Source organism: Haemaphysalis longicornis, unplaced genomic scaffold (genome assembly GCF_048455015.1).
Source record: "Haemaphysalis longicornis isolate Haplotype H1 unplaced genomic scaffold, Haemaphysalis longicornis Haplotype H1 scaffold_4, whole genome shotgun sequence".
Lineage (NCBI taxonomy): Eukaryota > Metazoa > Arthropoda > Arachnida > Ixodida > Ixodidae > Haemaphysalis > Haemaphysalis longicornis.
The window spans coordinates 71,504,964-71,522,273 of record NW_027526361.1 but is presented as its reverse complement, the minus strand read 5'-3'; the positions used below and the strand labels follow the sequence as shown (position 1 = coordinate 71,522,273).

The 17,310-nt window shown below is 44.3% G+C and overlaps 1 protein-coding gene across 3 annotated transcripts in view; it reads left to right on the top strand.

Annotated features, from left to right (window-relative positions):
- Window positions 1–17,071, top strand: part of LOC144178906 (homeotic protein ultrabithorax-like) — a 394,614-nt gene extending 377,543 nt beyond the window's left edge. For 2 of the 3 annotated variants that reach the window (XM_077707047.1, XM_077707045.1), the window contains exon 3: window positions 14,058–17,071. In XM_077707047.1, coding sequence (XP_077563173.1) covers window positions 14,058–14,359 — 302 coding nt within the window. In that variant the 3' untranslated portion in view covers window positions 14,360–17,071. The remainder of the gene's footprint in view (window positions 1–14,057) is intronic. The other variant, XR_013324095.1, reaches the window with a different exon arrangement.
- The last annotated feature ends 239 nt before the right edge of the window (window positions 17,072–17,310 follow it).

The window sequence follows — 17,310 nt, the reverse complement described above, 5'->3', positions numbered from 1 at the left end:
CTTAGTTTCGATTCAGCCCTATAAATTTACTCGTGCTCGTGTGATTTAATTACAGCAATACAAACCAAAATGGCGGCATGACACTCCGGTTGCAAGCTGTTAAAGAGCACGGTAAAAATAAATGAATAGGTGGAGACGATGTAAGACGGAAGAAAGACTGGTTATTGGCTTGAGTGCATCGTAATTGCCACCGAAAAGGAACTGAAGAAAAATTTAAAGCAGAAAATATCAGGTGCCGGAGTCGAGTGCTATTAGTCATGCATGCAAATTCAGTCATGCTTTAATGACTCTCACTTTAGAAGCGTGGCGATGGTGCAGAGACACCAATGGTAACTGAACTGCTGTGAGGTATTTCCAGTAGATAAACTAAAAGTCCAGGATCTAAATGTAAGGCGTATGCGCGTGTTTCGCACGAAATTTTATTGATGCTTAAGCCAAAGCATAAAGAGAAAAAAGACCACACGAGAAATGAAAGCGAGGATAGAGCAAAAAAGTTGTTTCCCTTTCCTGTTCTTTTATTCACGGTGGTGTCATGCTTAGAAAACCAAGTTACGAAGCTTGATGAGTTAGGCAAACTGTCCTTGTTATGCTTTGCTTCCATCTGTAAGTTTGCTAACACCTTGCAGTGGCTTAATTTCGCGGCCTAAATGGGGATACACGCGCACACTTTGTGCACCTCGAAATATGCGGTTGATGTAAGCAGTTTTCTGAGCAGTTAATGTTAGCTGGTTATTGTGAGCAGTTTTAATGGGACCATTTTTTAGTTATAGGGTCACACCTGTATATATACTACCAGTATATATACTACCAGCACAGTAAAACTTGATTGGTTAACTTGATTGACTGAGATATCTGCTGATTATTCGCGGTCGCTTTCTGTCTTGTGTGGTCAAAGCATGCACAACGTGTTAAAGATGAAATAGCATTACTCGCTGCATGGAGGTCAGAGTTGCATATACAAATCGGCCATTTTTCCTTAAATGCATCACCCTTGCGAGGGGCTGGCGCCCGGGGAGTCAAAGGTTTGAGAAAATTGGCGGGTCGAACCAAGCAACCTTGATAGTAATCATTTTAATTAGGAGCGTGTGGGGTTCAACTATGGGGAAACTAGGTTCATTAGCGTGTGTTGTCCTCTGCCCTGTTTTTCGAAGTATTGAAGCGGCCAGCAGGTACTATTGGCCATCGCCTGAGGGGTCATTAGCCATCGTGGTTACATTATACTTGCATGAGGCGACCGTCATGAGCAGGTATGAAAGAATAGAAGCGCGAGTGGATATATACAGCTAAGCAGTGATGGCCAGTGTACACTGGTCGGACCCTGAATAGACGTACTCGAGTTAAAATATCGCAAGAGATGGTAGTGAAGTCGTCTTTTTTTATCTTGCCAAATTATAATTATTTATGAAAGGAACTTTCAGTGGGGACAAATATCCGTATATTTAAGCCGACTACGTTTGCATTTTAGCATCGTTCCCGACGCTTCATCTATACTTTGCACACTGCAATCTCCGGAAAACTAGCATTCCAGAGCCCTTTCTAAATGTCCCAGTGCATTCGAAGGCAAAGTAAGTTGTATGCTGAAAAACTGCATTGGCGAAAAAGTGCGATTCAAAAATTTTACGAGGAGCTTGCGCACTCTAACTCTTATTGGTCATTCGGAGACTGCTGCCAGAAAACAAAGGTCCTTGTTTTATTTGAAAGAACTAGCTTTCAATAGCTCGCTCAAAGTCATTCCGGTCCGAAAGACGTTGTTTTCAGCACGAACAAAAAGAAAGCAAAATGTTGCAAAGATTGACAAACTTTTCGCCGTTACGTCACAGGTGAGGCACGAAAAAGCGTAATCAGTCAAGTGATTTGTTCAAATGGAACCACAGGCGCCAGTAAAATCGCAGAATTATATTTGTTGCTGGGGGCTTTTGCTGGCGGCCACGAATCGCACAAAATAGTCACCATGACGTAATATGAGCAATATGAGTGAGTGGCTGGTTATTCACCGTTATTTTCTTTGTTCATATTTTTACCTAGCGTAATAGAGGTTCCTATTAAAATTGAGACGATTGTTCTTTTATTGTGGTAATATTTCCAACCAACCAAGCTCTTTTTGACTTTATGGTCTCTTAAAGTCATGAGCAACGCGCCTTCAACATTACTTAAAATTACATAATTTCGTAGTTCCGAAGTTCACGTCCTGTTTAAAACACGTAGTGATTGAGTTTAACATATACATGTGCTTGAAATCTAAGGTTTGACGAAAACTTGTCTGGTCGGGTGAAAGATACATAGTTGAAGAAAGTGGTTATCGCCGACCAAAGGCTTAGTTAAAAAGGCTAAAAAAGAGCCGTTTCGGCTTCCATACGAAAGCCTTCTTCACTCTTTTTTAGCCTTTTTAACTAAGCCTTTAGTCGGCGATAACCACTTTCTTCAACTATGTATATACATGTGCTTCCTTTAAAGTGTCGACGTACCGCCAATCCTATAAGCACAAATACGCGCTTAGTTGCTCCAACGTAGCAGCCACACTATTTCGGGTAATCAGTAGGTTGCCTAAAGCCTCAAAGCTGTGCATTCGCTGGTAATTTAGTAAGGATACGAAACTCTAATGAGGTCAGTAAACTTCTTATACTTTTGGACTTGTGACTAAAAAACCTTGACAAAACGAAGCTCGTGGGATCATTAATTTGGTATATCACCAGCGTCATTTTTTAAGTACGCTATAATTTTCGGAATTTATTGCTTGTAAAAGTAGTTTTACAACTGGAAATCTGTCTCATTTAAAAGGGTGGAAGAGCACATTTTTGCACTTGTGATATGGCTTTAAGGGACAACCAACCGATTTTTGTGGAGTTGATGTCCACTAGCTCCGAATGACAGACATCATTTTATATAGTCGGATAACCAGAAGGGATTTTTAAATAATTACCGGAAATAATTTTAATTTGACACTAAACTTTCTGAAATCTGAAAGGTGGTGCTACGTAGTGTCAAAGCGTGACACTACAGTACGTATAAAGCAACTCCATCAGTTTCAATTTTTGATTCAAAAACACATACAGGAATAAAAAAGACTGCATGTTTTAATTGTTTAAGCTGGGGAGAAGTTTTGAAGTGCCCCTTTTCATCTCACGTAGAGTTAGAAGTGTATTGCCGCATGCCTCACTTTCATAAAAGTGCCGGAGGATGTAGTTTTATGATTGTCTCAGCGTTTTCTTGATTTTGCTTAAAAAACAGAAAGGATAAGCTGCATTTCGGTTCTTTTTCCATTGAGAAAGCTTGAAATATATTAGTTTATCAGTCCTAAGCTTTCATTCAGCAGAGTGTTAAATCAGCATCTACATCAGTTTCTTCAATTCACAGCGCAAATAACAAACAAGGAAGACAGGGAGACACACGGACGCTTTCTTACAACTCGCTCTCTCTGCCGTCCTTGTTTGTTGTTTGCGCTGTGAATTCAAGAATATGGAATACCAACTCACCCGCATCAACATTGACCTGTTATGCATCTACATCAGCACGTTCACTAACCACTTTTGCGGCACCGCAGCTCACACCAAAAACGCGCCACATAAGTTGTTATCCGCACTAAATTTTCTCGCGTAATTCCAAATGAAGAAATCGATGATCTATGTTCGCAGTCTTTATTAGAATTAGGTTGTTTCCATCTACTGTCCCTCCCTCCCTCACTTTCCCTTTCTCTCTCACTTTATTCTTCCGCGAGACAGATTTACGATTTTCAATTTTATATTCGGTGCAAGATAGTATTAAGTCCACGCTTTATTTGGTTTATATTTCAGATATTCGCGGACCTATGTGTAATAAGAACGGTACATAGTAGGGATGTTTCCTTCTGCTGCACTTCGGGTCAGGCAAGCCGCCACAAAGTGGAACCGCATTACGGAGTAAAATAAAGGTGTGGCTTGTGCCAATTGCTACCTTGGGGTTCGATTTCAATCGATCGTGATGAAGTGGAAGCGAAATAGGGGTGAATTTGTTAGACTAGCGAGAAACGTAATTGCAATAACAAAATTCTTACTCAATTTATCCTGTCTTCTGGTCCACCATTGATAACTCTTGAGACACCCCCTTGACGGCTGGTTCTCGCCTTCAGCGGGTACATTAAAACGAACATTTACATGTCTAAGCGAAAAGAAAATTCGGCGGTCCAGTGTACATAGAAAACAACTCCAGGCCAACCCCACGCGATTGTTCGAAAAAAAAAAAAAAAAACAGGTTGGAGATGAGGTAGAAGTAAGGGGAGCGAGATGGGCTGGGTTTGTAGATGACGTAGCCACACTCTCATTTACCGACACTGGTGGGTCTGAACGGCGTATTGAAGGGAGCGAAAAAATCTCTGTCGCCGCAGAGCACGCGCGCAGCGAGCTACAGCGTGAAGCACAGTTTATGCGACAACGGCTTGACGGGCGACGGTGGTGAGGGCAGAGCACCTCAAGGTAGCAATAGAAAGTTATAGCAGAGTGGAGAACCGGTCCCTGTACGGTACCCGGTAAGCGACCGGTGCAAGTGCGCGTGCGCAGAGGAGGAAAAACTGGTTTTGTGCATACGCAGGTGTACCGGGTACCGTACCGGGTACTGTACTAGGACCGGATCTCCTCTTTGCTATATATACTCTCTAATGGCAAACAACAGCCGCACGGTACAGCTTCGCTGGTTAAAGATTTGTAGAGAGGGCATGGAGGCATTTGACTTGTTTAGTTACATCGGTGTTTTAAGGTTTTCTCCGCTTCAGTCATTTCGTAGGTGCGATCTACAAAGGGCAACACAGTTGTCGATGAGGCAGCTTTCGTACTTCCGGTCTTATCATGCCTTGCCTAAAAAGGATTTGAAGAAAACTAGTGTGGAGTTTTGAAGTTTAGGCCCACCGTTTTTGCTTTGAATGTATTTGCAAAAACTTTGTTTCCGCAGTTCTCAGAAACACTGGTTGAAGTTGAGCTGGCTTTTATAGGCAAGTCTGTTCCGCACTGCATGTTTCACTGATCGGTTCATTCCTATAATGTAACAATGATACAAGACAAGCGGGGTATGTGCGCGTGATGCGTAAGTGAAGGCAATTTATGCTGTGTACGGGCATGTGTCAAGCTTTTTTCTGGGTGGACACTTTTTCTGGGGTTTGGCATTGAGTAATTGTTTACGAAAATATTGGCTGATACGCGAGATATTTAAAAGAGCGAAGTATTGCTGGCTACATTACACAATTGTGTGTTCATATTTCTGCAGTGGGGTCAGCATAAATTCAGTGAAAACGGGCTAATTTGAGCATAAACGAAGTAATGCATTTCTTGTTTTTTAAGCATTGAATAATTGCGCGGCTGACACATACTGAATTTGCGCAATGCCTTCGGAATAACACGTTAATATCCAAATCCAAACCTTGACTTGTGTAGATTCAGGTTCGTAAAATCTCCATAAAGTAGGCTCCAACATTTTGCACAAGTTTATTGCCGGGAAGACATTCCACAAAAAGATTTTGAAGCAGTTTTATACACAGAAAAAACGTCCGAGGACACTTAAGTACTGCTTATTAGTTGTGAATGCCGAGAAATATTGTCCGTTTGAACGGGGTGATTGCGTACCTTGTACGTACCTTACGTAATAGTGAGCCTGAAGGCGAAGTATACTAAGCACAACCTTTGCACACTGCTACCACTGGTGGCGTGGTCCTATTGCTTAGTGCACATGTAGCCATGAGCACCGCCAAACAACCGAAAAAAATGTGTACAACTGCTTTCGAATGGTCTAAACAGCACAGATCTAGTCACCTCCGCCCAGTTGTGCAAAAAAAGAGAGTGCGGAGACTATACTCAACTATGAACGCTACGCAGCTCCTGCAATTCCCCATTATGAAATTCTGGTACAAATTGCTCAAGTGAAAAATAATCTTAGGTAGAAATGGCCCTACTTGACCCTACTAAATATTTGTCAGGCCCGTTTTGAGGTTTGTTTGCTGTAGTATCTGCCACAAAGTGTTTGCAGCTTTGTATTAAGATACGTTAAGCAATGGTGCCCTTCTAGTTAACTGTATAGGCCATCAAACGATCACCGCAGTTCTTTCAGTAATTTTCCACATGAAGTTAGCTTCGAAGTCATTTAAAGCAAAAACAATGGTTTAATTCTGCTTTCTTAACCGGTATGTGTAAGGCTTCCAGCTGATTTCATATACGAATGCTAAAATAATTTCATTCCCCCGTCACTAATATGTCGCAATGGCTAATAATTTTGCTGGTGTAATTTCAACCCATGTTTTGTCCCCAGTTTTGTCATTTGCGTTGATGCACTGCCATCTCGTGTAACGTACCGCTGTTAACAAAACTTGAACTAAATCCATGTTTACACATTGTTGTAACTGTTACATCGGCGACGCGCTTAAGGTGCCATGAAGAAAAAATAGAACTTTTTATTTTTCGAAAGAACTGGCCTTCTGAAATTCACTTAGCTATAACATGCACGAAAGGCGTTTTTAACAAGAAAAAATTCACAGAATATCAAAAAAAACTTTCAAATTTCGCGCTATGGTGACATAATGCAGGCATGAGTGACGCAATATGGGCGAGCAGTAAGACGTAGTTATCAGTGTGTTATTTGCACGTTAGTATTCAAGTTATGCGATCAAACGGAACTGGAGGCCCAGCTACAATCGCCCAGTCATGTTTCTTGGTGGTAGCTTTTGAAGTCATGAACAATTTTCTGTGACGTCACAGAGAAATCACCGGAATGCTCCCGAGGAGTCGCCACTGCTGCAGCCGCCGTTTTCCTTGACATCTCCACTGTTTGAGTCATGTTCGCCATTACATTAACAGCATTGTTATTGGGACAACGCAGTCTTCTAAATGAACAAGAGTTGTGCTTTGTCTTCATGGCCTCTTTAAGAGCACCATTTTCAGCGTCACAGAACCGCTTGCTGAGAAAAATATGGGCAGCATTTTTAGGGACGAAGCCCCTTTGTACCTCGCTTTGTCCGTGGCTTGTCCCTTGGCATCCGTGTGCGGTGTTGCGCATGCGCGAAGTGCATTGGATTTGATTTGATTTGATTGGATTGAATTGGTTTAAATTGAATTGTATCAGATAAGATTGGATGGAATTGTATATACTGTACACGTGCGTTGTCACTCATTTACATGCGCGAGTGGGCAATGTCACGGGTGATTTACGGTAAGAACGATCCCCAGTGCTTCGCCCACTTGTCATGATTCACTTCGTGGAGATGCGTGAATTTTTGTCATCTTCCGTTTACTTATTGCGCTTATGTGAGCGAGTAATGCATGGTTGCGTTCGGGTAGTTCGTAGGCATGTATACCCTTACTCGGTGCTTTCTGGGTCATCCTCGATCCATGAGTAGAATTTTTTTCTTCATATTAAAGAGCACAGGAAGATGCCTACAAATATTAAACCACAGGCTGTGTACGGCACATAACGAACAACTCACAATTCTTCTAAAACCCCATAGGGGTTGCCCTAAAATAATTTTGCACCAATTAATATTTTAATTCACATTATAAATCACAAGAATTACGCAGATAAACTTCTAATTGTGGGACAGGCATTACGGAAGCAGTCCTTGCTAATATTTTAGTGACTTTTTATGGCGGGACAATTGAAGTTTTCTCATTTAATCAGAGATGCGGTCCTTTCATTCGAAATGAAAACAAGAAACCATTTCTGTCTTCATCCATATGCGAACCTACTTTTTTATCATGGCCCCTGGAGGGCTTTACCGCTCACGCCCGTCCAATAGTATCTCACGACTTATCTCCATGCTTGTCTCATATTTAGCCTTCCTGTCTCTAGCGTTTTGAAATGATATCTGTGCTCGCTACAATGTAATTGCGCTCATCAACTCATATTTAAAACTCATCCCGAGCACTATTTTGTTGCGTCTCTTTTTTGGCCAATTCTATGAAATATACATGACCGCACAGCAAACTTTCACCACAGTAACTCGACTTCGTTTACGCCTCAGTTTCGCTTTTGACATCAACGAATCCACGCAACGTCACCACAAGGAGAAACTACTCTTTACTGCACGAACACGGGTTTCCTGAACAAATAAATGTTGAAATTTTCAATAATTTCACAGCCCCAAAACCAACATCTTGTTCCATTATCTACAGGTGTAGCCAATCCGCAATCCGGCAACGTTGATGGCGTTATCTATGTTCCGGCGACGGAAGTTCCTAAAGGTAGCACAATGGGGTGTTTTTTGAGTTTCCTTTTCATGCAATATTCGTATTTTTAATCATCACAACTAAACCTAATGTTTTTAACTGGAAGTCACCTGCTTTATTTGGAGTATAAAAAAAGTCCCAGAGTTGTTTACGCCGGCTTCGCTGGTGAGATCTGTATTGCTTACAAACGAACGATGCTACATTCAAAGCGACTATTTAAAAGCGAAGCTTTAGCGCCCTCACTGATGCCGTTGTACGCCAATAGTCCCTGCAGGAAAGCCAACTTTCTCTGACGATGATGATGCATGATCGTGGGTGATGTGTAAGAAATAAACGGTTCCCGTGGCCGGAATCGAACCTGGGTACTTCGCGTTATAAAACCGGAATCTATCCTATTGCTCGATTTAGACATTACCGAAGCGAACGCCGAGCGGCAGGTACCGATTCGCGCCGTACACCCCAAACCCGAACGTTAGGCCTACGGTATGCACACCCGGGAGTTTCTGTGGGTATTCTAGAAAAGTGGTTGTATGTCCAGAGTAGCGCATACTCGCAGTGTGGCATTGGCGAACCAAAGAATTCATCACAAGAAATCATCGCGTTCAACCATCATCGTCGTTAGACAGAGGGTGCGCGGTTTTTTGTAACTAATTTATGCTGTTGTGTGGCTATTGTCCTTGGCGCTATCTACATACTATAGGTGCAGTTCTCCTCGAGAATTAATAGCTAATGCCACTTGATCGTTGCTCGGTTCACCGTAGCTAGTTCATATTTCAACCACATATAGTGCGTCTTAACAACAACAAAAAAGAGCACGCGTATTCTGCTTCCGGTTCATAGATCCTCATGCGCACGTGACCATTTTTTTTATTCTTGCGCTTCTTCTGATTATGCATCATCGATATTCTAATTTTTTTATTCAAATATCTTCACACGTATATACCGCTTTGGTCCAGCCTCGTCATAATGTTTGGTCTCCTCAGCGTCCGCCCAAGGTTTGACCTTCTTCATTATTGCGTCCGAGCTTCTTCGGAGCTACTGCACGAATATTTCAGTTTCCGTACAAGCTGCATTCCATAGCATTTACACCGAAACGCGGTGGGTGGATTTTGCTTTTTAAAGTGGGGACAGTTTTTTGTACACCCAGGGTAGTTACCAGCCCTACATTTCTGGCCCTTGGAGCGCATGCTTGGTCTTAAATTTGCGAAGGCACGTGGACCGGCTGGCATAAGGCGTTGACACGGCCATAAAGCATTTAGCGAGTCAATAGGTGCGTCAGCACACGGAATGTACGAGCCGGCGCAGCCGTGACAAAGTGCCACCGGTTTGTGCCGTGCCGCTGTTGTGTTGCGCCTGAATTAGGATTTACGGCCCACCGCACAGGTGGCTGCTGCCGGCAGCCGAGCGTCGGGGCCGCGGCCGGGACCGCGTCTGATTCACAATGCCCCACTGGGCTCGTATGTGCGCCCTGAGAACGACGTCGGCGTATTGAACGACTCATTGCTCGCTGAAACAGATCCAGCGCTCTTGGTTCATTGGTTTGTTTTCTGGGAGAAGAGGCGTAAATTAGCTCTTCTGTGGAGTGAATACCCAAAGTACAAGGGAGCATTTACTTTGTCATAGTGCGTAAATATACTAGTCGGTACACTCGCGGTTTCTTCACGAAAAGTGTGTCTGTCCTCTTCCATCGCGGAATTGAGACTGCATGCCGGTTGTATATGGGACGTTATCCGGGATGTGACATAAGAGTGTATGATAGACGTACTCTTCAACGGAGAAAATTCAATGCGTGGTAGATTGCTTACATTTCTCGTTAGAAAAAAGGGTTTAGACCTGTGGCTACCACCAACGACTGATTCTATGAAATAGCCGCTTATACCTCTGTTTTTCAGTTTGCCACTCTTTTCGTGAGGCACACATTAAAACTAAGTGAACTGCCTGCCCGCCTTGCCAAGCCTGTATTCGTTTTCATGTATTGATCCCATGCCATTTGGAAAGTTTCTGTAGGTGCTGAGGAGGATGGTTCTGTATATGACAGGCAGGGCAGAATACGATGGGCATTCTTTATATTAGAGAAGAGGGAGCAAGTGAATACTTACTGACAAACATAGGCAGGAGGACTTTGGAAGAATTTTTGATAGTAAGACACAAGAATCAGGATGCCTGATATCGGAGTAGAGGATGGAGGGTACAACACAGCTGATGTGAGTGTGAGGATTCATTGTAGTGCAGGAGACAGTGGATGCGGATTCTTAAGAACGATTCACAGGAGAGGGGAACCGGAGGGCTCTTTATCGAATAAACTTGATGGCGATTCCCATAGCAGAGACGAGGTAGAAGGCGAATACTTCAAAGCAGATGATACGTAAAAGGATTCCGGGGGAAGTATTCTTCGTAATAAGGAGAGGGAGCAGGAGACCCCATATTGAATTACGGGGTGGATGGTACGTCGTGGGTTGTAGTGGATGAGCGTGGCGACTCTTAGTGAAGGAAACGGCTTAACAAAGTGGACTGTTGGGCGAGTTGGTAGTTCGTTTTAAGAAATAACTACAGCGCGAATAGAAACAATGACACAGAAAGATTACGGGACGAGCCCGGGCTTCCAACTGAATTTAATAAGAGCAACCTTGCACCTTTTATACCCACTCTTCATGTTAACACCACTAAAATATTAAAAAAATAAAACAAAACAGCAACACAAAAAATACACGTATAATCTCTGATAGCACACCACCATATTAGCACGCGTTCACGCGCTTGGCACTATTTATAGAGACACACAATTAAGTCTTACCCGATGTACAGCACGTGTTGGAAAGGAAATCTATCTCTTTCCACTATCAGGGAAAGGAAATCTATCCCTTCCTTACTATCAGGGCAGTAAATGTGCAAGCCGGGCGTCAATCGCGTTGCTTAAAAAAGAGATAGATTTCCTTTCCAACACATCGGGTATGACTTAATCTGGTGTCTTTATAGATCCAAGTGCGTGAACTCGTGTTGATTAGGTGGTGTGCTATCAGAGATTATACGTCTATTTTCTGTTGTTGTTCGTGCTCTATTTTTTAAATATTTTTCTGGTGTTAACATGAAGAGTGTGTAAGAAAGGTGCAAGGTTTCTCTTATTAAATTCAGTCGGAAGTCAGCGCTCGTCCCGTCGTCTTTCTGTGTCCTTGTTTCTATTCGCGCTGTAGCTATTTCTTAACAAGAAGGAAATGGAATACGCGGATTTTCTGCAGCCGGGGGTGGAGGAGTGTGAAAAAGTCTTTTATAGGGAGCGAGAGGGAGACATCTTCTTCATCGTGAGAAGTCGCGGGAGACTTTTCATAGCACAGGAGATGGAGGAGGCCAAGGAGCGGGGTTTTCAGTAAATAGGAGGGATGGGCAGAAATTCTGTGAGCGATTACCTTGTAGACGAAGGACAGTAAGCGGAGCGGCCTGTACTTTTTTTTTTCAACCTTATATTTCAGTCAACCTAAAGAACAAGCAGGGTTTCGTTAAAGCTATTCAACAATAGACCATATTCACACGATCAATCAGGTGATAGAGAAATGCGCGGAATATACTCAACACCTACATACAGCCTTCAAAGATTATGAGAAAGCATTTGATTCGACCGAAGCCTCAGCACTCACGCAGGCATTGCGGAATCAGGGTGTAGACGAGCATTACGTAAGAGTACTATAGAATAGCTACAATGGGTGCGCAGCTACCATAGCTCCCCATAAGGAGAGCAGTAAAATACCTATAAGGAAGGGCGTCAGGCAAGAAGTCACTATCTCTCCTATGTTATTCACAGCATGTTTATCAGAAGTACTCATACCATTGGACTTTGAACAGGATGGCGTAAGGGTTAATGGAGAATACCTCAGTAACCTCACATTTGCTGATGACGTTGCCTTGAAAAGTAACTTCGGGGGAGGAATTGCAAAGCATGCTTACGGCACCGGACAAGCGGAATAGAAATATTAATACCCAGGAAACTTACGTAATGCTCAAGAGCTTCGGGAGAGCACAACGGTTTGAGATATGAGGCGAGGCAGTGGAAGTGGTAAGCGGATATGTCTACTTAGGCCAAGTAGTCACCCCGGATCCCAACCATGAGGCAGAGATAATTAGAAGGGTAAAAATTGGGTGGAGTGCATTCGGTAGGCATTCTCAGATAATGAATGGCAGCCTACCGATGTACCTGAAGAAGAAAGTGTATAACAGCTGAATCTTTCCGGTATTCACCTACGGGGCAGAAACTAGGAGGCTCACTAAGAGGGTTCAACTTAAATTGAGAACGACTCAGCGAGCAATGGAACGGAAGATGATAGGTTAGCATTAAGGGACAAGAAGAGAGCGAAGTGGGTCAGGGAACAAACGCGTGTTAAGGACAAATGAGAAGTTAAGAAGAAGAAATGGACGTGGGCAGGGCATGTAATGCGAAGGCAAGATATCCGTTGGTCATTAAGGGTAACAGAGTGGATCCCTAGAGAAGGCAAACGTTGCAGGAGGTGGCAGATGGGCAGATAGATCAAGTTTGTGGAGATAAATAGTGGCAGTTAGCAAAAAACCGGGATAATTGGAAATCTTTGGGAGAGTCCTTTGCCCTGTTGTGGGCGCAGACAAACTCATGAGGATGAGGCGGCGAGGGAGGGAAGGTAAGACGCAGCGCAGTCGCGTGGACGGAGGTTAAAGAGGTCGGGGACCCGTCAAGTCTGAGGTTACGGAGGGGGAAAAGGACGCTTCGGCCTTAGAAAGTTTTTACGATTCCTAGCACATGAGGAAAGGCAGGATTCTTCATAGCTAAAAACGGCGTGTATTCTTCATCGATTAAGAGAAGGAGAAGGAGGTTCTTGTCAGTAGAAGAAAAGGAGGATTGTGTCGTAGCAGATGAGATAGAGGGAGCGGATTATCCATAGCAAGAGAGAGAGAGAGAGAGAGAGAGAGAGGGGGGGTGCAGGAGGGTTTCGGAAAGCAGAAGAGATATGGCATATGGCGGCAGGGCAGGAGGCAGTTTCTTCACGGCGTATAAGAAGAAGCTTTAGGGTTCATATCAGGAGAGAGGGAGAAAGTTTACACCTCGATACCACACAGACGATAGTCTGTGGCAGAGCCGTAATGAACGCTGTCCCTCCCATGCAAGTGTTGTCATGGAATTTTTTATGTGTACGAAAGCGTGGCGAACGGGATGAAGCTATGTAATTACTTTTTTTAGAACATTGATCAGATTATTATGCGACCTGTGTTGATGGGAACTGTTATCCTATAAAGCAAAGTAAATTTTGTTCCTTTTGATCCGCATAACGTAGCGTAATAGGCCATCGGTACGCGGTTCCATAGATAACAGCCTTTTTAATACTGTACCGTATGGCTATTCCGCGACAACAACGTCCTACCCCGTTCATTTCAAGTTTTTATTTTGTATAACACGTTAAGCGCCTGATGCCTCTCAGAAAGGGTTTTTTTCGCTTTCGACCACTCTTTACCAGGAAGTTGAAAGGGCGCTAATCGGTTACTACGGTGATCGACCATTTGCACTGCATTTTTTAAAGCAAGAAAAGAGGGTGCTAATCTCACTTTTACTTCGCTGTCACCGTGAAACATTTCTAAAGTTTTTGAACAACACCTATGGGAGATAGTGCTCACGTCTGCCCGAATTGTAGTTAAATTTTCTTAAGGTCGTGAAACCCGGAATCATTGGAGAATGGCGCGCCAGCGCACGTCACTGTAAGACGCCAAAGGAACCTCTTTGTCCTCGCAACATCTATGTGCCTGCCTGAGTGTCTTTTAGTGAATTTGTTGTATCTCTGAGTTGTATCTTTCAGTGCTCGGGAGCGGAAGTTCCGTCTGACAGGCGGTCTCCTGTCTTTTCTTTTGTCTCCTCCGTGTGTGCAGGTGCCAGCGGTTTGCGTCGCCGAGGCCGCCAGACCTACACCCGCTACCAGACCTTGGAGCTGGAGAAAGAGTTCCACACCAACCACTACCTGACGCGGCGGCGGAGGATTGAGATGGCGCACGCTCTGTGCCTGACCGAGCGCCAGATCAAGATCTGGTTCCAGAACCGCCGCATGAAGCTCAAGAAGGAGATCCAGGCCATCAAGGAGCTCAACGAGCAGGAACGCCAGGCGCAGGCAGCCAAGGCGCAGCAGGCGGCGGCAGCGCAGGCCTCGGCCGACACCGGCGGCGGCAAAACGTAAGGTCCAACCGGTCTCCTCCCGCGCTCTCTCCGGGCCCCGCGAGCACCTGGAGGGAAGAAGCAGGGACACCTTCTCGGTTAGGACAGGCGGCCACGCACTACTACTACTACAACTACTACTACTACCGACGGTGGGTGAGCGCGAGCTCCGCGAAAGCCCCTCGGTTTCACCCTCTTCCGCTGGTTCTAGAATACGTATACGTACACCACACTCGCCCCCGGTATGGTCGGTGTGTGCGTGCTGCCTGTGTTTGCATGACGGCACCGCGCCGTACGACGGGTACGCCAACCTTACTCGAGGCGGTGGCGAAATCCCATCACGAGCGGATCGCCGATAGCGCCCCGACACAGTAGGTTGGCGGGCAGACCACCCTCTCAAGAGTCTTGCGTGACGAACGAGAAAAGCGCGAAATGTGTGGCCGTCACTGCGAGGTGTGAACTCTATGTTGTTTTTCTTGTTTTTTGTGCTCTGTTTTTTTTTTTTTTTTCGGCGGTGGTGCTCGTTACGCACGACGCGTCCAGGAGCCAAGACATTGCGTTGGCTCAGTGCAAATGAGTCTCCGAGGGCCGCCTGTCGTCTAAGCGCTAGAAAAGTGCCGCTGTTCTGTTCGTCGTCCCTGACGGAACATTCAGGAGTGTGTCCGTGAGCTCCATCTTGGAACAATCACCGCGAAGGAACACTGGAAGCTTTTCGAAGTTGAGACTTCCCACCGCACCGTTATTTTTTTTTTTCTCTGATGACAAGTTCCCACGACGTTATTATTATTATTATTATTATTATTGTCGACCCGCACCAGTATGGCTGCTTGTGCGCGTGCTTTGAACAATCGTCGGTGCAAAGTTCGAAAGCCAAGCGACGGGCACAGGAAGAGTCCAGAGGCGTCCCAAGGGAGCGAAAGGCTTTCGGAAACTACGGCTCCCGCAACACCTCCACTGTGACGTCGCCCCCGTACGCTCTGAACTGTGTTGTGACTGTTTGATCTCTTCGGTAGCGTAGTGTTCAGCGCGGTACAGGACGAAGACGGGAGCTATGGCATTTCATTCCCCCAAATCACCGCGTGCAAGATAAGTTTGTCACTTTTTGTTTGTTGGGAAGTAACGACTTTCTTTTTCTCAACATTAGCCTTACTGAGTCGGGTGTGTGTTACGTGTAAATTTCAGAATGTGCCATCGAGCGTACAACTTAATGAGAACCGCTCTTTCCTTTTTCTTTTAACTATTTTGTGAAGGATGCGCCGAGACAATGCGTAAAACTCCAACGAAATAAGAGGCGTCGAACGTAATCAGTGTTGACAGCTTGTAAATTTAAGTCAATTCTAGATTATCCACATATATGACAACACTGACATGACTGCTACAAGCATGATCGAGGGCTGAAAATCTGAAATTAACTTTGATTACACCAGGATAGAATATGTCTGAAGGGTTTTAGAAACAACGCAGCTGTATGAACCGTTGAAACAAAACAGCTGTAAACTCTTGCTCTGTAAACACTTGGCCTCTGACAGCTTGCAGTTTACGTCTTCTTTTGCGAATCCTTCCGGACGTTTTGTATCTGGCCTGTGCACTGTCCTGCCATCGGGCTTGCACGGAGCGGAGTGACGACGATGTGCATCAACACAACCTTCTGGTTATACGTAAAACAATCTTCTATGCCGAATACCGTACATACGTGACCGCTTGGCTACCATACATAGCGTTGCCCGAGCCGCCTATTGGCCGTGCATCGAGGTATTTACATGATGTTCAACTTGCATAAATGGAGCACTAAATGCTTGTGACTGATACCTGCATTTCCTTCGATATACGTATACGCAGACGTCACACGATATCTATACGAAACAGCCCATGCCAACAGGAAACCTTTTGTTTGTGTAATGTGAAATGCTTCACGTTGGAAGGAGTCCACTGTTATTCTGTAGCTATCGATATTCCAAATATTTAGTTTTTTTCCGATTTCATGCACACACACACACACACACACACGAAAAATATTTCTGACATTACAGCGGCAGAAGTTTTTTCTTAGAAACCACGTTGGCCGAAAGTAAATGTTTGTATTTCTTTAAATGCTCTTACATGCCACAAATGGATACAGTGGTTGCACGCGTAAAGGCAATCTCAATACTAACAGTGGACTCTTTCCCACGTAAGAATAATCTCAATGAGGGCAGATGTTTGAGCTCTTAAGGTGTGGCCGTGAAGTTCAGTGGCAACAGTAAACGTTCAGGGTGTTTTTGAATGAAAGGAGCAATTTTATTGTAACCTGGAACGTTTCACGCGCATTTTGTCAACGTTCTGCGATGCTCAGCTTCAGCAGGTGAATGAAGCGAGTAACGTCCTGTAGATAATCCTTAAATGGAACTTGCAATGGAAGTTTTACGTGGCCCAGTGTATACGTTAGACTTGCATATGCGTCTGGCAAGAAGTCTCTCGTTTCTGCTGTCTGTCTGTACTTCTTGGCGGTGTGCTTTGTCTAGTGTAGTTGTTGTTATTTTTGTTTTTGTGTGCTCCCTTCACCTATACAAGGACACAGTGTGTACGCAAACACATCTCTGGCACATACACATACAAGACACATTCACGTCATCTACTCACGAGTCACGGAATGCGGAGGCTTGCAAAATCTGTTGAACCAAAACCCGTTAGTTTCTTCAGAAATTAAAGCCCCAGATCCGGGACCAGCGTGTTTCTCTCTCTCTCTCTCTCTTTTTTTTTTTTTGTCTCGTACACTCCTAAAGCTCGGGATGAAATTCTAAGGAATTCTCCTCAATGTTTGCTTACGCCGGGTTTTGTTTCACTCACTGGGGAAAAAAACTATGTCATTAATGAAACTCGTCGATATAATGTAAAGCTGAGTTTTCTGTAGAGCATTTTTTTCGTCTTGGCTGTGGCCAGTGGGTTCAGAGCATTACCAAACAGCCCAATTTGTCTGCCTGCATGTTGCAATAA